General features: G+C 44.8%; 1 protein-coding gene across 1 annotated transcript in view; it reads right to left on the reverse strand.

Moving 5' to 3' along the window:
* The window catches only part of srp68 (signal recognition particle 68), a 54,973-nt gene that overhangs the window by 7,742 nt on the left and 22,383 nt on the right, over positions 1 to 24,848 (reverse strand). The window contains exons 7-13 of the mRNA XM_068004380.1: positions 21,690 to 21,760; positions 20,881 to 21,021; positions 11,769 to 11,870; positions 10,393 to 10,463; positions 7,258 to 7,411; positions 5,005 to 5,099; positions 1,397 to 1,526 (exon numbers count right to left, since the gene is read on the reverse strand). Of these exons, the coding sequence (XP_067860481.1) occupies positions 1,397 to 1,526; positions 5,005 to 5,099; positions 7,258 to 7,411; positions 10,393 to 10,463; positions 11,769 to 11,870; positions 20,881 to 21,021; positions 21,690 to 21,760 (764 nt within the window). The remainder of the gene's footprint in view (positions 1 to 1,396; positions 1,527 to 5,004; positions 5,100 to 7,257; positions 7,412 to 10,392; positions 10,464 to 11,768; positions 11,871 to 20,880; positions 21,022 to 21,689; positions 21,761 to 24,848) is intronic.

Genomic DNA, 24,848 nt, shown 5'->3' on the forward strand with positions numbered 1-24,848 from the left:
TGGATTGAACAGTCTTGTACTGAATCACACACTTCAGACGACAGATATTAAATTCAGATTCTATAATAACTAATATTTATGTACAATTACATTGAGACATAAAACACAGCAAATTCAGCAGAGTACAATAAAAACATAAGTAGGAGAAAATTCTGCAATGACTTAATTACGTTATAAAAAAGTGTCTTCAGGTACAATATACATTTTTTTTTTAGTTTTAAAGACAAAGTTCTGGTACCTGACCTGGCCAGTTCTGTAAAGTGAACCTTGTGTCTAATTCAGCACTAGCAGTTATCAGTTGCCTGCTCCCAAATGACCAATATTCATGTATGAGCCTCGACAGTGAACCTCAGTAGCCTGTTCAACCATGCAGGGAGGTATCACAGTGGAGCTGGTTCCTATCTGCATCCAAAGTCCACACATGCACAGTTCAAAAGGGGTCACTGGGTAACCATGAGGAAAGAGGAGCCAGACGATTTTCCTGGCCGACTGCAGCTCCCCAGCTGATGTGCCAGCAGAAGTCAGTTAACTCAGTATGGAGCAGGGACTGACCTGCAGCCTTCCTGGTCTGTACAGCTCAGCTGCTGAATGGAACATCAGGTGAGTAGCACTTCGCACCTGTAAAGGATTTCTTTGCATCGTTGTGGGTTGTATTACTTAATAAGATGTGTGCGCAGAGCTTTCTCACTGCTCGTCACTGTATATAGATTTAACAAACGAGCACAAGAAAAAGATGGGAGGTAACTCTAAAATTAAGAAACCATTACCAAAGGTTTCGTTTAGAATGGATGTCACACAGGCTTTCTACCACCATGTTAATAGCATCATTCAGTTGAGGGGAGGGGCATAAAGTGATAAATGGTTAAACCAACTAAGAGGTGAGATGGGCTGAGCTTAGGAGGAATACTGTGACAAGGGGCGAGACAGAGGAAGAACGTGATGTAGCCCCCTTTCACATCCACAGGATGCACTAAAGTGCTTCACAGCCAGTTACTTTTGAAGTTTAATCATCATTGTTTTGTAGGCAAATGCAGCAGCCGATTTGTGCACAAGGTCCCACAGACAATGAGATAAACACGAGGCAAGGGCAGGAGAGGCTTGATGGACCAAGTGACCCTTTCTCGAAGATGACATCTCCTTGCTGATACATGGAAGTTGCTTCTCACTGCATCTGTGTTCTGTAGCAGTCTGCACAACGAAGCTGAGGGCCAGTGAAAATATCTTGGAACAGAGTGTAAGCTGCCGCGTGTGGCTTTGCTAGCTGATCAAAAGATGTATTTGGATCAATCGCCCAATGCAAGAAGGCGGCAGTATTGTACTGCCATTGTTTGCAGATGATAAACACTCAATATGAACAAGTTTCTCAAATAAAAAGTGGCATTTGCCAATGCTGTACCTGTAAATTATTCGTAAATTTCGTGGTTTGGGCCTGTGCCTCGGAGGTGTATTTAAGGACTCGCTCATATAGAACCAGGGCTTCACTCCACTTTTTCACTAATACATAGGACTGAGCAATGAAAAAGCACCTGGAAAAGAGAGGACACTGAGACCATTGCAGATACAACCCCTTCCCCAAAAGCACAACACACTGTACAGCTCTACAGCACTTCAGAATGCAAATAGACTGGGACAAACCACTGATTTGATGGCTTCAGTTCCTAATGTACCAGTCTCTGCCCTATCTCTGGGCAGCCATGTCAGTGAAAAGATAGACTTGAATTTATGTAGATTCGTGTCATGCCTTTCAAAGCACTTTGCATACAATGAATTACTTTGGAGTGCAGTGACTGTTATGTAGGCAAACTTGTCAGCCATTGTGCACAGCAAGATCCCACAATCAGCAATCGGATGAATGACCAGTTAAGCTATTTTGGTAATGTTGGTTGAGAGATGAATGTTGACCAGGCCACCATGTTAACTCCCTGCTCTTTTGTTAGTAAACGGTACCGTGGGATCTTTGACATCCATTTGTTACATGTGGCCTTGGTTTAATTCCACATCCGAATTACAGCACCTCCAACGACGCAGCACTCCCTCAGTACTACACTGGAGTTTCAGCCTAGTTTACGTGTCAAGTCCTGGAGTGGGCTTGAACTCTCAACCATCTGACTTGTGCTACCAGCTGAGCCATGCAGGCACCAGACGGTTCCGGTCCTGAGATTCCTACTATGGCAGTGCAAGCTGTTTGGGCTGGCCAGATTTGGGGCGGGACCTAGTTTTGCTGGGCTGCCACCCTCCTCTTCTCACCGTCTCAAAATTCTGCCAGAAATTAGGGCAAAAAAATCTTGTTTTCTAACCACAGGAACAGGAGTAGGCCATTTAGCCCCTCGAGCCTGTTCTGCCATTCAATATCATGGCTGATCTGTGACCTAACTCCATATACCCGCCTTAGCCCCATATCCTTGAATACCTTTAGATAACAAAATCTATCAATCTCACATTTAAAATTAGCAATTGAGCTACCGTCCATGGAACATACCCCAAGAGGGAGGGGGGAAATCCGATGGAAAAAATACTGAAGGGAAGCTGACTAAGCACTACGGACTCTGTAATGAAGAAAACACAGAGCTGTATTTCAGTGAACTGTCCGTCCAATTGAAACTGCTCTGTGTACTGCCTGGATTCAAAGAAACACTACTCTGAAGGTGTGGCACTCTCTGTTTCTTCAGGCTGCGAGGGCGACCTGAAACTGCTATACACAACCTAAAGAGACGATTATCCCTTGGATTTTAAACAGCAGTAATAATTTCATCCCGTACTGCTATTCCATTTTAATTGTATATTAAAGTGTTAAAAACCTGAAATAAGAGCAGAAAATGCTGGGAGAACAATACAATATTCTGGGTAAGAACTTCAATCAGAATTTCACCATCTGAAATGTTAATCTGTCACTTCTTTTAGCTACTCACTTGGCTGCTGTGCACTTTCAGAATATTCTGTTAGTAAGTGAACTAGAATGCCTGAACCTTTGCACTTCAAGATCAGTGAGACAGAAATAGGGTCTTTTCGTCTGTAGCTTCCTCTCTGCATTGCTTTTCTGAGTTTAGAAACACAGGTCCATTTAAGATACCACTCTTAAAATGGAATGCTGGGAATTCAGCTTCTACTCCTTTGTTTCCGCATGAAGTACATCAGAAAGAAGCTGGCCAAGCCAAGGCTGTTTATTACTAGCAGATGGATGTGACCGAGAAAACAAATTACCAAGCACACCCAAGTGCTAGAAACAATTAACATGCATCACTGGGCTACTAAGCAATGATATAAACTAATTAGGATAGCTCTAGCATAGACACTACAGATGGCCATCACCATTCCTTTGTGTATGCGTTAAGGAGCTGGGTGCTCATTGTTCAGTGAAGTGTCTCTGTCTCACAGGTTGACTTCTCAAAGGGTTTTATGAGTACATGGATCACTTTTGACGTACAAGTTAGTTATGGTTCTGACCTGGCTGCAACAAACTCTGAGGCAAGATGCAGTTCCATAGGTAGGGACACCTATCTGATCCCAAGACTATAACTGATAGGGAGGGAGCAGGCAGGTGGCTACTCCCTTTGAGTAATATTTATCTTTTGCTTAAACAATCTGCAGGAAAGCCAAAGAAACTCAACCGACATGTTTGTGTTTAAATCCTTCATTAAATGGGCCAAAGTGCAGCGCTACTGGGACTAACTTCAACAACTAGCTGTTACTATCTGTGAATAAACTTGTTTGATAGTTTAGTCTGCTCTCTGGCGTGCCTTGATATCAATCGCCCTCTGAAGTGTTATGGGCGCATAGTGAAAATCCTACAGGCAATGCAGAGACTAGAAATTCCCATTGATTCCTGGGATGGGATGAGAAGAGAGATCGAGTAGAATGGGCCTCTATTCTCTGGCGTTTTCAAAAATGAGAGATGATCTCCATTGAAACGTATAAAATTCTTAGAGGGCTTGACAGGGTAGATGTTGAGAGGCGGATTCCCCTGTCTGGAGAGTCTAGAACTAGGGGTCATAGTCTCAAGATAAGGGGTCGGCCATTTAGGACTGAAATGAGGAAAAATTTCTTCAGAGGGTTGTGAAACTTTGGAATTCTCTCCCCCAGAGGGCTGTGGATGCTCAGTTGTTGAGCATATTCTAGACTGAGATCGACAGATTTTTGGACTCGAAGGGAATCAAGGGATATGGGGATAGGGCGGGAAAGTGGAGTTGAGGTAGATGATCAGCCATGATCTTATTGAATGGTGGAGCAGGCTCGAGGGGCCGTATGGCCTACTCCTGCTCCTATTTCATATGTTCTTATGAGAAAGGGCCTAGATGTCCTGGGTATGCTGTCCCAGATACTTTGCACACAAGGCCTCACTTCAGCTCACAGGAAACACAGGCTTGGTTTTGGAAGTGGATTTTTGTGTTGGGTGCAAGCTATTTGGAGAAGCTTGCAACGAACTGTATAAGCAAATTTGTAACTGCAGCATAATGGCCTCAGTTATACATATATCCAGTGTCTTGTACAGTAAGACTTGGTTACAAAAAGATCAGCGCTTAGAGGACATTTTTCAGATACATGTGGCAGCCATCTAAGAAAGTATCAATACGTGTGCCAGTGTTATTATGAAGATAGCAGTCTGTAGGTTAGGACGTGGACAAACTAAGCGTAGATGCCTCGCTGTGCCAATGCATACCACCATCCTGCTCATTTGGTAATCAATTCAAATACTTGACATCCCTCTTTTCCTGAAGGTGCTGATTCATACTGCAGTACAATTCCACAGAGGCAAGCTATCATCTGGTACCTTGCCCAAGTTATGGATCGTGTACATCTTTGGACATCAGGGAAAGATAGGACTAGGTTTGACTGTAATGTCACCTAAAATGCCTCATTGTCTTGGCGCTCAGGTGAAGAATGACTATTTGGATTGAGGGCTGCCAGGAGGAGTTAGTGCCTTCAGGAGAGGAAGAGGAAAAATGGGAAAAGTGATAGTTGCTTAACCGAGGAGCCATAGTATGAACTCAGCTCCTCCTTGCCTACCTGTAGGCCTTGTAAACCAAAGTCTTCAGCTCCACCTCCATCTGGAAGTTTTTATCATCCTCCAGCCCCGACAGTTGGGGCAGCTCCGACAGATTCTATGCAGTAATACAATGTCCAGCATTAGAAACATTTCGTGAAATCGTCCAGAAATACTGCATCACCATAAGTCTATTACTTCAACCCTTGGATACCCAAAATCCTTCAGCCCAGGAGCGACAAGCAGTCCTAAGTGCAAGCTTTGGCATCAGGGACGGTAACTGCTATTGTTTGCTGAGTTCCCAAGGCCCACATTTATTGCAGGGCGGGAATGCCAATTCCTGACAGCCTCTCCCAATGTCCACTCATGTGGGCTCTTGCCTCTCAGTACTTACTGTGTGGAAGATGCAATTGTTATTCCCAACTCTTTACAAGACCTTTGAAGCTGTATTTAGACCACTAGCTAGCAGAAAAAGAGAAGGGCGCTCAAATATTCATGCCCTGTCTGCAGTGGCGCTGAGCTAGCAATGCAGCTTTGGTACTGCCACTTTGCACCCCTCTAAAAGCAGGCACCACTCAAGAACAGTCCTATAGTATAACTGCAGGATTAGAGAGTGCTCAAATTCCAGCAGTTCCCAAATATTAAAGAACAAATTAGCATTTATATAGGACCTTTCACATGCTCAGGATATGCTAAAGTGCTTCACAGCCAATGAACAATTTTGGAGTATAGTCAGTTATGCAGGCAAATTAGCAATGTTTACAGCATTCAAGTTGCCAACCATACATTTGAAAATTTTAAACTTTGCTAAAATTTAGTAGACGTGAGTTGACTAGTTACCTTCACACGAAAAATTAACTAGTTATCTCTCGCTCGATCTATCTGACTTTCCTCTCCGAGCCCCTTCCTTACTGCTATCTCTTCTGTATTTTTCCCATTCTCTATGACTGTCTCATAATTTTCTTTGTCTCTCACTCTACTCAATTCCTGCAGAAATTAAGGGGCCTCAATCAAATATGAAGCTCTCCTCTTGGGCAGAAGTTTAATCCCTGGACTCCCTTCAGGAAAGTCCGACCACCACAGAAACACTTCAGTTTACAGACTGAGAGATGCTCCCCCAACAACCCTGGCCTGCATCTCCCAATCCCACCTACATCTGGTCAGTCTGTTTTCAAATCTTTTCTTGAAAGGTTGGCAGACAGGTTGCAAGAGGCTGGGGGGCATCTGATGCCCACCCCAATACCTCTGTCGCTGAACTGGGAGACAGTACTGGGCCGGGGTCTGGGCTTTGTCATTGGCGAGGGTGCAGGCCTGGAGAGTGCACAGCCATGCTTGGCTGGATGAGGTCCCTGTCGCTGTTGCACTGCATCCGGAGCTACAATTCTAACTGCAGCTGCTAGCTCTGGGAGAAGTGGCTTAACATACATAGGCTGGGGGCTGGGAGAGTGTAGTGAAAGAGGATCTGGGGGTAAGGAGCCTCAGTCGGGAGGGGTGGGAATGGTCCATGACTGGGCTGAATCTCTACCTCGATGAATTGCATTTAAAACATGTGGCGAAATAAACTCTGTGGTCTACTCAACTGAGGTGGCTGCAGTTCTCCATGACTATCACAGCACGTTCTTCCCCAACTGGAAACTCTCACCATTCTCCAGCCACGGCCTGTGGTCAGATCATCTTTCTCAGTGGCAAATAAACAAAGGGTTTTGGGCAGTTTGGCGTGTGTCAGCTATTCAAAACCATTCAGCGGCCTCATTTACTCCAACCAAGTGTTCAGAAACCCAACACTCTTGCCGTAAAAGACCATTTCCCCCTATTCAGTTGGGAAGTTTGGGTGCTTCTATTAACACAGCATGTGCAGTCATGCGACCCACAATGTTGCTACGGTACATGGCCCAGTGAACCGCTACACTTGCCCCAGAGTCACCCTTATATAGAAAGGGTTGAAGTGGAGAGGTTCTACTGAAACCACCAGATGTTGTGCCTCTGGTATAAATTACATAGAGATTACAACACGGAAACAGGCTGTTCAACCCACCAGTCCGTGTTATTTATCCTCCACAAGCAGTAGTCCTAATCTCATGCCCACGCTGTTCATATATCCCTTTATAGCAGAACATTTCTGACTGAGCTATTTCAGTGTAGACTGTGGCTGCTCTGGCTTCAAAAGAACAAACTAACTGTGGAAAAGACAACATACCAGTAACAGCGTCAACACTGGTTCAGCAAGGAAAGAAACAACCACCACCACAGACCTCCTCGCAATCCAACTCCTTTACCTGCAGGATAATGTCGTACAGTCGGATCAGGTCTTGCGGCCGCAGTACACGCTTTCCCTCGTCTTGCGTTGGCTCACTCAGCTGCTTCTGCAAGGCTTCGGCCATGCTAACATTGCGTTTTATAGCCGTGGAAAGCTTAATGTATGTAAGGTAGCTGTGCGGACGTAAGCAATAATGAGTATTGAATGATCTGTACCCTAAAAAAGTCTCTCGCAAACGTCTTTACTTTAGTAAAGAAAGTGTTTAAAATGTTAAAAGGAAATGACGGACATGTTAAATGATCACTTTGCGTCAGTATTTACAGTAGAGGAAGAGGATCACATGCCAGATACCCCAAGGAAACTAACTTTGAATCAGGGACAGGGACTCACCATACTTAACGTAAGCAAATTAACAGTAATGAAGAAAATAATGGCACTAAGAATTCAGAAACTGTTCCTATAGATTGGAAAATTGCATGTCACTCCACTATTTAAGAATGGTGAGAGGGGGAAAACCAGGAAATTATAGACCAGTTAGCCTAACATCTGTTGTTGGGAAATTACTAGAGTCTATAATTAAGGATAGAGTGACTGAACACCTTGAAAATTTTCAGCTGATCAGAGAGAGAAAGCATGGATTTGTGAAAGGTAGGTCGTGCCTGACGAACCTGATTGAATTTTTTGAAGAGGTGACTAAAGTAGTGGGCAGGGGAATGTCTATGGATGTTGTTTATATGGACTACCAGAAGGCATTCAATAAAGTCCCTCATAAGAGACTGTTAGCTAAAGATGAAGCTCATGGAATTGAGGGTAAATTATTGACCTGGTTAGGAAATTGGCTGAGCGCAGGAGACAGAGAGTAGGGATAATGGGCAGGTAGTCAGATTGGCAGGATGTGACGAGTGAAGTCCCGCAGGGATCTGTCTTGGGGCCTCAACTATTCACTGTATTTATTAACGATTTAGACGATGGGATAGAGAGCCACATATCCAAGTTTGCCGATGACACAAAGAGAGGCAACACTGTAAGCAATGTAAATGGAAGCATAAAATTACAGAGAGATATTAATAGATTAAGTGAATGGGCAAAACTGTGGCAAATGGATTTCAATGTAGGCAAGTGTGAGGCCATCCACTTTGGACCTAAAAAGGATAGATCAGAGTACATTCTAAATGGTGAAAAGCTCAACAGTGGAGGTCCAAAGAGACTTAGGGACCCATGTACAAAGATCATTAAAATGTCATGGAGAGGTACAGAAAATAATCAAAAAGGCTAATGGAATACTGGCCTTTATATCTAGAGGACTAAAATATAAGGAGGTAGAAGTTATCCTACAGCTATACAAAGCCCTGGTTAGACCACACCTGGAGTACTGTGTTCAGTTTTGGGCACTGCACCTTAGGAAGAATATACTGGCCTTGGAGGGAGTGCAATGTAGATTTACTAGAACGATATCTGGACTCCGAGGGCTATATTACGAGGCGAGATTACACAAACTAGGGTTGTATTCCCTGGAATTTAGAAGATTTAAGGGGTGATTTGATCGAAGTTTTCAAGATATTAAGGGGAACTGATAGGGTAGATAGAGAGAAACTATTTCCGCTGGTTGGGGAGTCTAGAACTAGGGGACATAGCATAAAAATTAGAGCCAGGACTTTCAGGAGTGAAGCTGGGACACACTTCTACACGCAAAGGCTGGTAGAAGTTTTGAACTCTCTTCTGCAAACGTCAGTTGATGCTTGCTCAATTGTTAATTTTAAATCTGAGATTGATAGATTTTTGTTAACCAAAGTTATTAAGGGATATGGGGCTAAAGTGGGCATATAGAGTTGGGTCAGATCAGCCATGATATTGAACGGCAGAACAGGTTTGAGGGGCTAAACGACCAACTCCTGTTCCTATAGTTCTACGATTCGATAGTGTAGATACGGAGAAACTATTTTCTCTGATGGGGGAATGAAGAACAAGGGGCACAATCTTATAATTAGAGCTAAGCCATTTAGGAGGAAATTAGCAAGCATTTTTTCCACACAAAGGGTAGTAGAAATCTGGAACTCTCCCCAAAAGGCTGTGGATGCTGGGGGACAATTGGAGCTTCCAAGACCGAGATAGATAGATTTTAATTGGGTAAGGGTACTAAGGGATATGGAGCAAAGGCGGGTAAAATGTTGAGGTACAGATCTGCAGTGATCTAATTGAATGGCGGAGGCTCGAGGGGCTGAATGATCTACTCGTGTTCCTAAGTTCCTAAAGAGAATATTACTTATTAAATCTCAACTCACTGCAAGATTGTCCCTCCAGCCTGTATTTCATCTTGAAATCTATTGTTTTAGATGGCCATTTGTCGTTTCTGGATTACCAGAGAACAACCAGCTGCAGGATTACGCCCACTACCACCAACAGGTAGCATAAGTGTTCTTGGGGGAGCACAAACCGGCAGCGAGTTTTACTTTGGTGTTAGGTGATAGGGATGCACCAGCATTACACGCTCAGTTCCATCCTCTTCTGCTGCCATTTTGCAGACCCCCCCCAGCCCTTCGATGAAAGTGCCAATGCTGGAGAGAATTGGGCTTTTCCCCCTGAAAAGGAGGCGTCGGAGAGGTGATTTTATAGAGGGAGATAAGTTAGCAATTGGTATGGAAAAGGTTAATCTTAGACTAAATTAAACAATGACTAGAAAAAGGGGATACAGGTTCAAATTAGTAAAAGGTAACTTTTAGGACCGATATCAGGAAGTTCTTCTTTATGCAGGGAGGAATCAACACTTGGAATGAACGTCTGGGCAGTGGTGGAGACAAAAATCCTGGAATCATTTAACAAATAACAGATGCATCAATGGGTTAAATGAATAAAGATGGGCCGAATGGGCTTTCTTACCCCTAAGTACCTTGTGATTTTGCTAGGCTACAGTTCCAGATATGCCTGTTGCCCTCCAGTACCCACTCTTCATGCGAGTCTAGACAAGGAGTGTTGGCTACTGAACTGCAGGGGCATCACAGCCAGGCCGAGTTGATCCTACCCTCAACTATTATTCATACACACGTGATCGTCTCTCAGCCCTTGGCTAAGATCTGCCAAAGTTACTACAAACCGGTCTAGGTCCTCCCTAAGCCTTTGGGCGAGCTTCTCTTTGCATTAAGAGCATGATTCATACCTGTGGAGATATTGCAGGATTGACACCTTCCCCGAGTCAGGCTCCAGAGAACGCTCCCGCTGTTTCTGCACCTGAACAAACAGCAGGAAAACAGTCAGCAATGCCACAACTGTGTTAATGTCCCCCAGATACCCAATACAGCATCCTCTTGCACATCACTTACAGCCCTTCTCCCTGCCCAGACTATCTATACTCATGCTTCCTGCATGTCTATAGAGCTGCCACAGTTCCACTTTATTCATCTATCACTGAGATGCCCAAAATGCAACAGCTAGATCTAATTTGTCACCCAACCTACCACCCCCAACCCATCACAAACATTGAATCTTGGCTGGGTATGGTTCCACAGGTACTAGACACCCTGCAACATCTTTTCCAGCTAACCATTATTCATGTGAGTGTCTTGGGTTGCTCTATTGCATGATGCATCATAACCTTCTGTCATCATCCAATGTCCAGTCACATGCATTTCTAGCAGGATGGTGAGATTAGGAGCAGGAATCCCACTGATTTCCCTCTCTAATCCAGAGGCGCCAATGCCAAATCTAGCACTTGTACACTGACTAGACCGAAGCTAACAACTGGAGATTTATGCAATGAATGGGAAGATCGATTTACTCTTTATATGCTGATTCATGAGCCTTATGTGGTACACATCCAAGTGACCCACAAAACCTTGGAAACTCTAGCCCTACTTTAAAGTTCAAATCTCAGCCCAGATGAGTACTTACTAAGCGATCCAGTGCTGTAACCAAATGGCATTAGGGTTGTATACAGCCTTGGTTAGACCCCCATCCAGAGTACTGCATTCAGTTTTGGGCACTGCACCTCAGGAAGGATATATTGTCCTTGAAGGGAGTGCAGCGCAGATTCACTAGAATGATACCGGGGCTTAGAGGATTAGGTTATATGGACAAGTTGCATAAATATGACTTCCCTTGAGTATAGAAGGTTGAGGGGTGATCTGATTGAGGTGTTTAAGATGGTTAAAGGATTTGATAGGGTAGATATGGAAAAATGCTGGTGGAAGAATCAAGAACAAGGGGACATAACTGTAAATAAGAGCTAGGCTGTCCACGAATGAAATCAGGAAGCACTATTTCACACAAAGTAGGAGAAATTTGGAACTCTCTCCCCCAGAAGGCTGTGGATGCTGGGGGTCAATTGGAGCTTTCAAGATGAAGATCGATAGATTTTTGTTAGGTAATGGCTATAAAGGGATATGGAGCAAAGGCAGGTAAATGGAGTTGAGGGCAGGATCGGCTATGATCTAACTGAATGGCGGAACAGGCTCGAGGGGCCGAATAGCCTACTCCTGTTTCTACGTCACAGCTAAAAGCTATGCTGCTCTCCCACAGCTTCACTCTTGCACTTACCGGATCAACCCTCAGCTCCTCACGGACTGCCTGGATGGCATCACGGCACTCACTCAGCAGACTTTCGTACAGCCGCTCCTTGGCCGCCTCGTCAGTAGTGGTCTGCAACACAAACCACCGAAAAGTCAGAACACAAATTGCAACCACCTCCAGGGGAATAACATTCTGAATCACACAAATGGATCTTAATTTATACTTGGTTGTGCTCAAGTCGAGAGGGTTCTCCCATCTTTTGTAACCCTTTATGCAAAATAGACACTCTGATGAGGGGGTAAATCTCCAACTACACTCATGCAATCCCATGATTCCGGTTTACTATGGGAAACCGAGAAAGGGATACAGATCAGGCTGCGTGTGTTGCTGGGTAGACCTCGTTACAGCAGATCATTGTTATGGACCTCTCAGCGGTTGAGGGTGATCACAGGCAGTGAAACCGCAGCTTCAGTTATTGAACATTACATCACATAAACTGGTCGTTCGGCCCATCGAGTCTGTGCCAATGTTTTTCTCCCCGAACCACCTCATCCAATCCCGCTCTCCTGCTCACTCCCCTTCCCCTTTAATTTTCGACTTTTTCAAGCAACCATCTGACTCCCTTTTAAAAGAATTTACGGACCTTGGTTCAACAACGGCCTCTGGTGGAGAATTCCACATTCTAACCTCCCCTTTAATTCTTTTTGTGCCTTGATATCATCTTGCTGACCAGCAAAAACAATCCATCACTATTTACCTCCATCATTTTCATGCAGGTTTCTGGCCCCAGAACATCACATGATACCATCCCGACTGCAAGTTAGGTTCAGATGCCGGGGCTTCAGCTCATCCTTCCAGGATACCAAACCTACGGTCTTCCCTTCAAGTATCTAGCAATCTCTTCAATGAGTCGGTCTCCTGGCCTCAACCATCCTCCCTGGCAACCTATTCCTGTGTAAAGAAATACTTCCTGCCATCAATCCTAAACTTGCCCTACACGATCCTGAACTCGTGCCTCTTTTTTTATATAAATAAAATCATTCTTGGGGTATGGGCATCGCCAGCATTTACTGCCTATCCCTAGCGACCCCGAGAAGATAGTAATGGGTCTTCTTCCTGAACCGCTGCAGCCTGTGCGCTGAAGGTACCTCCACATGCTGTTAGGTAGGGAGTTCCAGAATTTTGACCCAGCGACCATGAAGCCATTTGATACAAATGAGCAGCTTGACGGCCACTTCAGAGGACAGTTAAGAGTCAACCACATTAGTGTGGGACTGGAGTCAGATATAGGCCAGACTGTGTAAGGACGACAGGTTTCCTTCCCTAAAGGACATTAGTGAACCAGTTGGGTTTTTGCAACAATCCGACATCTTCATGGTCACTTTTCCTGCAGCCTCGGTATTGCTACAGGTTCATTTCTGTATCTCATATTTCTGTAAGGTCCTTGCTTAGAGGTCTCTTTTCAAGGCTGAAAAGTCATAACTTAATAAATTGTTCCTAATCGCTTTCCACTGGATCGGCCTCTTTACTAACCAGCTAGCTGATTCAATCAGAACACAGGTTTCAACCCTGCTGCACACAACTATCAACACCTGCTCCAACTCAGCAATCAGAGTTTGGAGCTGAGCTGCCAATCGGGAGTGCAATAATCCAACATAGTGCTCGGTCTTAAAGATCAAGAACATCTGTTAGGTGTTAGCCTTGGCTCGGTGATGGCACTCTTGCTGTGGGTCCAAGTCCCACCCCAGGGACTTGAGCACAAAGGCAAGGCTGACACTACAGTGCTCTACTGAGCGAGTGCTGCATTGTCGGAGGTGCCGTCTTTTGAACGAGACGTTAAACTGAGGCTCCGTCTGCCCTCTCACGTGGACGTTAATGATTCCATGGCACTATTCGAAGAGCATGGGAATTCTCTCCAGTGTCCTGGCCAATATTTATCCCTTAACCAATACCTAAAAACAGATGATCTGGTCATTTATCACATTGCTGTTTGTGGGACCTTGCTCTGCGCACATTGGCTGCCGTGTTGCCCACATTACAAGTGACCACACTTCAAAAGTAATTAATTGGCAGTAAAGCGCTTTGGGATGTCCTGAGGTCTTGAAAGGCGCTATATAAATGCAAGCTCGTTCTTTCTTTAACTGCTCAGCTGCCTCTTCTCCATTCCCCACCTCATTCTGCAGTTTCATATCCATCTTCACCTCGGTCCTCACTAAGCACAGTACTTCCACGAGACCTACTTCCCGTGTCCCCCAACGGACCAAAGATCTATTCACTCAATTATCCTATCTTGATCCAATGGTTACCGATATCGTCACTGGCATCAGGTTCTGCAGCCCATGTCCTCAAGATTACTCTATCACCTCCCCGTTCAAAAACCCAACCCTCAATCCTTCTGTCCACTTTAACGACTACCCTATCCACAACCTACCCAATCCCTCAAGTCATGAATGAGGGGTCATCACCCAGTTCTGAGCCAACCATCACTCCTTCTTCAAATCCTTTGATCACCCACTTCCACCCCGCCTAACCTCTACCGCCACCGAAACCCTCATCTACGCCATTGTCACTTCCAGACTCGACTACTCCGATACTCTCCTTGCCGGCCTACCATGTTTGGCCCTTCACAAATTACAGCTTACCCAAATCTCTACCACCCGCACGCTACCCTGCACAAAATCCCACACCCCTTATCCTTGCCAATCTTTACAGGTTTTCCATCTCCAAAGCATTGATTTCAAAGTCCTTACCCTCATTTACAAGTCCCTTGGTATTCCCCTTCTCTGCATCCTCCTTTAGCCAGTAAATGCCCTATACACTTGCAATTCTGGTCTCCTTTGCCCTCCTCCCCAGCTAGCTCAGCCCCATACTCTAACACTCTCCCTTAAACCCTCGCTTGCCTCCTTCAAAAAGGCTTCTTAAAGCCTAGCTCTTTAATCTTTAACCCTGCTTGATGTCCTGTTATTTTCGCCTTTGTGAAGCATTTTGGAATGTTTTTATTACATTATAAAAGTGCTAGATAAGTGCAAATTGTTGTCGATGTATCCCATATGGTTAATGGCTCCACAGCAGATTCTTAGAATTGTTTCCAGTTGTCATCTTACAACACAAAACAGTTTAGCAACAGAAGCAAAGTCTACAGTTTGGAACACATGACTATTTTTACATTTATGCAGTAGAGATAAAGGATCCCAAAACCCATCGATTCTTATAATCCTCCAGCTCTTCACTGCCAGCACTGAATACCAAGGAATGTGCTACATACTACACAACAGAATACTCTCTCAATGACAGCGCTTTCACCACTCATTTAATATCTGTTATAACAGCCGCAACTGATCGTTAGGTGCAAGGAAAATGGAGTCATGAAAGGACTATTGTGGGATTGTTGGCTGTACAGTTCAGTGGGTTTGCAAGCAGCCAAGTGCCCAACCCAAAGAAGGCGTGCTCGGTTTGTAACTGAATGCTGTATAGCCTGTTGTACTGGTTATGAACTTGTCTGAAGGGTGTTGGCTATTGCAGCTCAGCTTGGGCTCAGTACCAAGAGGCTCTTACCCCCACCTGTACGGTAAATATTGATCAACATTACAAAGGGTGGCAGATTATCCTAAAAGACTTGGGTCTGTGCTCATGTAGGAAAACCACAGTTGGGACTGCAGAATTGAGTAGTTAAAAGAAATAGCTATATAAATCAATCATTCCTCGATGGATATATTTTGGGAATCAATGGGAACAGGAATGGTGCCTGAGCACTGGAGAAAGGCAAATTTATAAAAGGGAAAGATAAGCTTGGAAAGTACAGGTCAGTTAGCCTGACTTCTATAGCAGGTAAGACATTGGAGGGCACGCTGGAGGAAGTAATGAGGCAACCAGAGAAATATGGACTGACGAGAGAATCAGAGGGGTTTTACGGGAGCAAGATTGATCACGTCTGATCAATCCATTGGGCTTCTTCAATGAAATAACAGATCTGGTGGTCTCAGGGAATGTCACATATTTCGATTTTATTAATTTGTTTGACAGTGCCACACAGGAGATAGGTTGGATGGTGCAAAATGGCAGTGTGCCAGGGGTAAGAAAGGGCTTCTGAAATCTATCAGAGATTGTCTGAATCCCAGGAAAATAGGTTGAGCCGTACCCAGAGCTGCATCAACATGGAAGGAAGGGACTGCCGGGGCTCTTCAGGGATCAGTTGGTATTGACACTGCTGGGTTGGGGGGGGGAAAGAGACATAAAATCATGAAAAGTCGAATAAATATATAAATATTTAGACAGATCTGGAAATTGGGCTGATTTTATTTAATGCAGAAAGTACGAAGACTAGGGAAGGGGAACACACAGTGGGAATGTGTCAACAGGGCACGCCACAAGAGAGGGACCAGAAGGAAGCTCACCGAAACCATCAACATGGTGCAAGACCAGCGAAGGATCTTGCACTGTGTAGCCATTGAGATAACACAACACTCTTAGAAAGTGAAAAACTTGCAAAAAGCACAGGGCCCCACCTGAAGAACTGGGTTTCATTCTGGTCACTACACTACCCAGGGGACACCTAGGTATTGGAGAGGGAAACTAAATAACATTTGCCCACTTACTCCAAGAACTGGGGAGTTCTCCCAGTGTCTGGGCCAACATTTGTCCCTCAATCAAATCCTCCAAAAAAAAAACCACAGGTTAATTGGTCATTTATCTCATTGTTGTCTGTGGGATTTTGCTGTGCATAAATCGGTTTGCCTTTGAAACAGGTAACTGCACTTCTAAACCAGCTCATTGGCTGTGACGTGCTTTGGAACCATCTGAGGATGTGAAAGGCACAATAATAAATGCAAACTCTTTCTAACAGTCACTGTACAACCTTTACCTTCCACTACTTTAATAGAAATGTGACAAGTCCCACATCAACGTGGTTGTCTCTTAACTGCCTTCTGAAGTGGCCTAGCAAGCCACTCTGTTGTATCAGATAACTAGGGATGGGCAATACATGCCACCCATGCCAACAACATCCACATCCTGGGAATACAATTTTTTAAAGTTTAAAATAATGCCTCTTAAAATAGGTGGGACAGAAGAATGCCAGAGATGTTGGCTGAATCAGACATGAATATTACAAACAGCAACTTCTAGTAATGTTTCCCAGAGAGTAGTGAGCCTCTGGAATTCATTGCTAGCTGGTGCGGTGGGTGCTGACTCTCTGCCTTCAAGAGGGAGCTGGACCTGTTCTTGACTGCGGCAGAGATCGCATCATATAGAAGCTAAGGGAATTAAGATCTGGAACACATTTAGTGGGAGCCCAAAATGTGAGCAGTAATCTACCACAGGGCCATACCCTACTCTTTATCCATCATTTTACAAACTGCAAAGACTTGATCACATAATCTCGGCTGACACTTCACTGCAGTACTGAGGGAGTGCTGCACTGCCGTCTTTCGGATGAGACATTAAACCTAGGCCCCATCTGCCCTCCCCGATGTCCTGATCAAGATTTATCGCTCAACCAACATCACCAGAAACAGATTAACTGGACATTTACCTCATTGCTGTTTGGGGAATCTTGCTGCGTTAAAAATTGGCTGCCGCGCTTGCCTACATTACAAGTGTGACTACACCTCAAAAGTAGTTAATCAGCTGCAAAATGTTTCTTTCTTTTTGATGTAACGTGCACACTCACTGGCCAGTGTTCTGCTCTGAGAAATGCAACAAAATTGAAAGTTTCATGTTTGCTTCCAGGCTTCGTGCTTTACAGTAGAACAGACACAGCATTAACCTGCTTGGGGCCACAGTAGCATTCTTGTATCCCACGTAAAAATAGCACACTGGACAGTTTTCAACTTGTTCAGGGTGAACACTCAGACTGGGGTTTCCGAGCCATGTGCTACCATTAGTGCAGCGTAGGTGCCACATACAGTGCGCCACGCCCTCCTGTGAATGTCACCAGAGAATGACTCTCGAGAAAGCATAGGAACCTAGAAACTTACAAAACAACAAATATGGGAATGCTCAATCCAAATGGAGGCATGTTGCTGTTTATTACAACAGTTACTCATGTCAAGAACTTCCACTTACATAACGGATTAGGTAATTGCAGATTACAGAAAGAAAGACTTGCATTTATATAGCTCCTTTCACAACCTCAGGATGTCCCAAGGCACTTTACAGCTAATGAAGTGTTTCTGATGTGTAGTCACTGTTGTAATGTAGGAAACGCGACAGCCAATTTGCACTTAGCAGACACCCACGAATGGCAATGTGATAATGAGCAGATAATCTGTTTTAGGTGTTGGATGAGGGATAAATGATGGCCAGGACAACACGGAGAACTCCCCCGCTCTTCTTTGAAATACTGCTATTACATCCACCTGAGAGGGGAGATGGGGCCTCGGTTTAACATCTCATCTGAAAGACAGCACTTGGGACAGTGCAGCACTGGAATGTCAGCCCTCGATTTTGTGCTCAAATCCTTGAATGAGACTTGAACCCACAACCTTCTGACTCAGAGGTGAGAGTGCTATCACTGCGCCATGGCTGACACCTAAATTTTTCTTTCCCCAGAGGGTGTTTCCCTGCTCCTTCTCATCCCACCTACGTACTATCTTTGACTGGGGGTGGGGGGGGCGGGGAGATCAGGGGTTAGTGATCTAGTGACCTGTCCCCAAGCCTCTGCTATTCTGATAGCAGCTCAATTGCCCCTCGATGTTCCTCCTCCCTACGAGGAAGGACCTGAACTCCGCTCAGCGCCTTCTCATCCTGGCTTGGCCGACACTGGTGCCTTGGCACATGGGAGAACGGCAGTGGTCGGGTCGGATCGTGCTGCGAAGGGTGGCACCAGCACATACAGGTAGTTGGACACAGCGCGAGTCAGGAGAGCTTTGGCAGGGAGGAAGGAAGTTGCCTGTAGATAACACCTTTCACATCCTCAGGATGTCCAGAAGTGCTTCACAGCCATTTACTGTCGAAGCGTAGTCACTGCTGGAATGTAGGTTAGTCCGGGGGGGCGGGGCACTGAGCCAGAACGGCCTTGCACCTGTCAGGAGCTACCCTGCTCGCATAAAAGTCAACAGACCGTTCAGGGAAACCTCATCACTCCACGAATAGAACAACCAGTAGCAGGGAGTGAATTAAAGGTGGCAGTCACCAGAAAGCATAAACAAGTGGGTCTTTTGGGCTCAGGATTCATACAAAACCAGATTAGGTGACACGCCCAGGTTTCTTTTACTCCATACATTCTGTGGCTGGGTTGCCCTTATCTTTGGCAGTACATTCCTAGACAGGTATTTGCAGACATACACCTCAATTTCTCCCATTAGGAGAGTGCGGCTGATCTAACAAAGCCGCAAGATGAGATTTACCACTTGCGGCAGCAGGTGAAAAGCACAATTCTTTTTTGAAAAATGGTATTTTCAACCAACATTCCTTTCTGTCCTTATTGCATCCCACAGCACTGTAAAGTAGACAGATAGCATAGTCAGGATACACAGTCATACCAACTCCTCCTGAGCTAGAGGGCAACTTATGTGGATTTTAGGACATATTTGTTGTCGGGGTGTGGGCGTCGTTGGTGAGGCTGCATGTATTGCTCACCTCTAGTTGCCCTTGAGAAGGTGGTGATGAGCCGCCTTCTTGAACTGCTGCAGTCCGTGTGGTGAAGGTGCTCCCACCATAGTGTTAGGTAGGGAGTTCTAGGGTATTGATCCAGCGATGATGAAGGAACGGCGATATGTTTTTGAAATAACCCAGAAACCAGTTTCATTTCAGCACTGCCCCTTGCCAGCATCGTTTGGCTTGCATTTTGGCATCGAAAACAAAACTTACCTGACGGACAATTAAACAACGGACACCAACATCTATAGGTCACATCCAGGTTCACTACCACGCCAGGGCAGTTGTGCTGACTGGTAATCCTATACATGTTGCTGTAATCACCTGTCCGTCGCACAATCCCAGCCCCTCGGTTGTGTGGATTTCAGGACATATTTGTTGTCGGGGTGTTGGCGTCGTTGGCGAGGCTGCATGTATTGCTCACCTCTCGTTGCCCTTGAGAAGGTGGTGATGAGCCGCCTTCTTGAACTGCTGCAGTCCGTGTGGTGAAGGTGCTCCCACAATAGTGTTAGGTGGGGAGTTCTAGGATATTGATCCAGCGACGATGAAGGAACAGCGATATATGTCTAAGCCAGCAAGTTTTTCCAAATTGCAGCAACGTTCTACTCCAAATACACCTTCCATTTGCTTTCTCTCCTTCCTGCATCCTTATTGGATTAAAATTAAGTCACCACGTCCTTTCTTAAATAATTTCTTCCATTACCTCAAAACTGCTGGCCCCTCAGTTTATCGCCCCCTCCCTTCAATTTAAAGGCTTTTAAAGCCCAAGCTTGGCATCGCCTATTGATTTAGCTCTTCTCTCCTACTTTTCTCAATCTTGTCAGCGTCTTGCACTATAGGCCTGAGCGCGTTATAGGAGAAACAGCACCTTCTGCTGGCAGGGAACAGTACTGCAGATTGCAATTAACATCACTACAAAATAATCAGGTGATGTCTTTAAAAAATCTCCACTGCAGAGATAAAATCTGGACAGCCACAAGGGCAGTTTTGAATAAAATGAGCACGATCTCCATACTGAAATGAAAATGTTTTCACCATCAAATTTGCAACTAGCTCTTACAGCAGAGCTGTTGAATGTTTGAACAAAATATGGTATAGAAGATTTGCATTTATATAGTGCCTTTCACAACCTCAGGACGTCCCAAAGCTCCTTACAGCCAATGGAGTTCTTTTGAAGTGTGTTCACTAGGAAATATAGCAGCTAATTTGCGCACAGCAAGCTCCCACAACAGCAATGTAATAATCTGTTGTGGTGATGTTGATTGAGGGATAAATATTGGGCAGGGCACTGAGAAGAACTCCCCTGCTCTTCGAAATAGTGCGATGGGATCTTTTACATCCACCTGGGGCCTCAGTTCAATGGCTCACCCGCAACCGGAGTTGGGGGTAAAATAAACAGGAAGCAGGCTGTCCAGAAAGGGCAAGCACAAATGAAACAGTTAGCTTGTTACTGGGAGCAGGTTGCTAGGTACTGATTGCCAATCCAATCCTTTACATTCTCCACCTGTCCCTTTTTTATTCTGCTGTGCCTGAGAAGCCATACCTGTGCAATCGATGCCTCATTGTCTGCCAGCCCAAGGAGGAAGATCCGCACTTTATCGATTTTCACTGGGATGACCCGTCCTCTCCATTCCACTTCGCTCATGGTGGCAGCCTGCTTTGCTCTGGTCTGCGTAATCAGTGTCTTTGGGAATTGCAAACAAAACAAAGTCAGAACAGACTTACAATACAGGTAAAGGCTCACTCAGAAAACAACTTTCTCGTATCAATGGATCATACTGAAGCAAACAGCAAGTCACTCTGGACCAGTGAATGGCAAGCAGCTCCAGCCGTAAAGAGCCAGCACAGACACAGTGGGCTGAACGGCCTCCTTTTGTGTTGTAAACTTCTATGGCTCGATGATGGGTGACTACAGACCAGCCTGAGGGCCCATCTGTAATCACAGGATGCTGTAAAATAGGCACTATTCTCACTGTATTATTCCTAGGAACATACAATAGTCCAATCAGTTCAGAATGCAAATCATTTGAAGCTGCTCTATCGAAAACTTTCCCCTCATTTTTAGCCCGGGTGGGGAGGGTCATGGTGGTGGTAGCTTGGGGAGAATTTCTGGCTTGATGCCTCTTGCCCAAATATGCTCTATCCTTTCCGACCATCCACCCTTCCGAGTGTCAATGCTCCCTCCCATTACCCCAAATAACGGACAACAAAATAAGGGTTTCACACAAAATGACTGAACCATGAACTTAGTAAGTAACCAATTAGAAAGCACACAACCAACCAGGAAGAGCTGGAGTTAATTAAACAATGAAACCTGACCCAGTCACTCAATTACAAACAGTAACTCCTTACGTCCAGTAGCCCTCCACTCTCTCCTGATCTCAACCGCATCTGCATCAGTTCCTTCATCGCAGACTGGTCACCTGCCAACAAAGAGACAGAGGATGGCTGATAGTTCTTTCCTAACATAGGCTGAACACTGACAATGGAATGAAACACTGATGACCGGTGCTTTCCTCAGACGTGCTGCATTGTAAGGCAGTCTGAATATCCCCATATGATCCTTCCTGACTGCTCCACACAGATCCCCGTTTGAGACCATAGCAGGTAGCCTCAAAAGATGCGGAGTCACTTACTTCCGCAATCCTGGAACAAGTCCAAGTTTCACACAGTTAAGGCTAGATGGCAGTAACATTTTATGTACAAAAAGGGTAGCGAGTATGGGCAAATAGAGTATTGACTAGAAACAATGACCGTTGGTACTGATATCCTTCCCCAACCCACACAAGTTCACCCACCAAATTTATAATGGCGTAAAATTAGTACTTTACAAGGTGGGAAAATAAAAGTTCTGAATGGTTATCGATGGGTTATGAACATAATTACTAATTCTGTATTTGGTTCCTGCCGGATAATAGTGTTTGATATCATACCTCACAGGAGGTGGCCATTCAGCCCATCGGGCCTGCTCTTTGAAAGAGCCATCCAATTAGTCCCATTCCCCGGCTCTTTCCCCATAGGCCTGCAAATTTTTCCTTTTCAAGTATTTATCCGATTCCCTTTTGAAAGTTATTATTGAATCTGCTTCCACCACCCTTTCAGGCAGCGCATTCCAGATCATAACAACTCGCTGCATAAAAAAATTTCTCATCTCCCCTCTGGTTCTTTTGCCAATTATCTTAAATCTGCGTCCTCTGGTTACCGACCCCCCTGTCAGTGGGAACAGTTTCTCATTTTTTACTCTATCAAAACCCCTCATAATTTTGAACATAATTATGTCAATTGGTTAATTAGCCCAAGCAATTATTTTGAAAACTACTGACCTACAACAACGTGCATTTATACAATGCCTTTAACGTAGTAAAACGTCCCAAGACGCTTCACAGGAGCGATTATCAAACAAAATTTGACACCGCACCATTTAAGGAGCTATTAGGACATGTGACCAAAACTTTGATCAAAGAGATCGGTTTTAAGGAGCGCCTTAAAGGAGGTGAGAGGTGTAGAGAGGCTTAGGGACGGAATTCCAGAGCTTAGGGCCTAGGCAGCTGAAGGTACGGCCGCCAACCGTGGAGCAATTAAAATTGGGGATGCGCAAGAGACAAGAATTGGAGGAACGCAGAGATCTCGGAGGTTACAGAGATAGGGAGGGGCAAAGCCATGGAGGAATTTGAAAATAAGGATGAGAATTTTAAAATTGAGGCGTTCCCGGACTGGGAGCCAATGAAGGTCAGCGAGCACTGGGATGATGGGAGAACAGGACTTGGTGCGAGTTAGGACACTGTCAAGGAGAGCATTGGACTAGTCAAGTATTGGAAAAGCCAAGTCTAGAGGTAACAAAGGCATGGATGAGGGTTTCAGCAGATGAGTTGAGGCAGGGGCAGAGTCGGGTGAAGTTCTGGAGGTGGAAGTAGGCGGTCTTGGTGATGGAGCGGATATGTGGTCGGAAGCTCATCTCAGGGTCAAATAGGACGCCAAGGTTGCGAACGGTCTGGTTCAGCCTCAGACAGTTACCAGGGAGAGGGTTGGAGTCAGTGGCTAGGCAACAGAGTTTGCAGCGAAGACCAAAGACAATGGTCGTCCCAATATCCCAACAGGAGCTCCAGGCTCATTTCACAAGCATGGTCTGTGCTACGATACTGCAAATGGCAGTCAATCTAGTTACTAAAGGAGCTAGCTTGTTAGTTCCTTTTGTTCTGACGTGTCTTCACGGGTTCTCGAACAGGAAGTTATCCAGCAAGAGTCTAAATGGGGTAGAGGAGCAAAGGGACCTAGGGCTACAGATTCACATCACTAAACATAGTGACGAAGGTTAATAAGGCCATAACAAAAAGCAAACAAAACACTGGGGTCCATTTCCAGATGGATAGAATTGAAAAGCACAGAAGTTATGTTAAACTTGAATAGAACCGTGATTAGCCCACACTTGGGAATACTGTGCACAGTGCTGGTCTCCATATTATATAAAAAGGATATGGAGGCACTGGAGAAGGTGCAAAAAAGATTTACTAGGATGATATTAGAACTGGGAGGTTATAACTATCAAGAAAGATTGAACAGGCTGAGGCTCTTCTTTCTAGAAAAAAGACTGAGGGGTGACCTGATAGAGGTCTTTAAGATTATGAAAGGGTTTAATAGGGTAAACATTGAGAAGAAATTTCCATTTGTGGGGGAGACAAAAATTAGGAGCCATAAATATAAGATAGTCAATATTAAATCCAACTTCTTTACCCAGAGAGTGGTTAGAACGTGGAACTTGCTACCACAAGGAGTAGTTGAGGTGAAAATCCATCCATAGATGGATTTAAGGGGAAGCTAGATAAACACGAGGGAGAAAGGAATAGAGGGTTATGCCGATAGGGTTAGATGAAGAGGGGTCGACGGAGGCTCGTGTGGAGCATAAACAACAGTTGGGCCCAATAGCCTGTATCTACGTAATTCTATGTAATAGATCAATATATCAAGCCATCTTAAGGGTATGGTCTGTGGGAAGGGGCAGAGTTAACGAACGGTGGTAGTTCTTTGACAGATAGTTCGGTGGCCAGAATTTAAAACCACATTTTGTTAAGTGCCAAAAACCAGGAGAAAATACGGAGGAAAAAAAAGGCCCCAAAAGACCTGAGTACATTAGGAGAAAATCAGTTTTCATTTCAAATATCAAGAGTCAAGAAAACATGGAACTAAAAAATAAAGCTGAACGACAACCCACAAGTATTTACACAGCTCAGCAGTGATATAGATAAACCACGCACTGAGCACACAACACTGCCACAAGCTCCAAGTGTGAGGTAAAGGACAGTTAGGGCGAGATTATGCAACCGTTTCAGGAGAAGAAAAAGGAACAATTTTTCTAACTTTAAAAAAAAATTAACCTTTACAGGGGTAGGAATATTTTGACATTTTATTCACTGTTAGCGCGCATTAACATATCTCAATATCTTTTGGATGGGAAGCCCACTTTATGAGGCCCCACCAGCAACCACTGTGCAGATGCTGCATATCTATATCACT

Source organism: Heptranchias perlo, chromosome 23, assembly GCF_035084215.1.
Source record: "Heptranchias perlo isolate sHepPer1 chromosome 23, sHepPer1.hap1, whole genome shotgun sequence".
Classification (NCBI taxonomy): Eukaryota; Metazoa; Chordata; class Chondrichthyes; order Hexanchiformes; family Hexanchidae; genus Heptranchias; species Heptranchias perlo.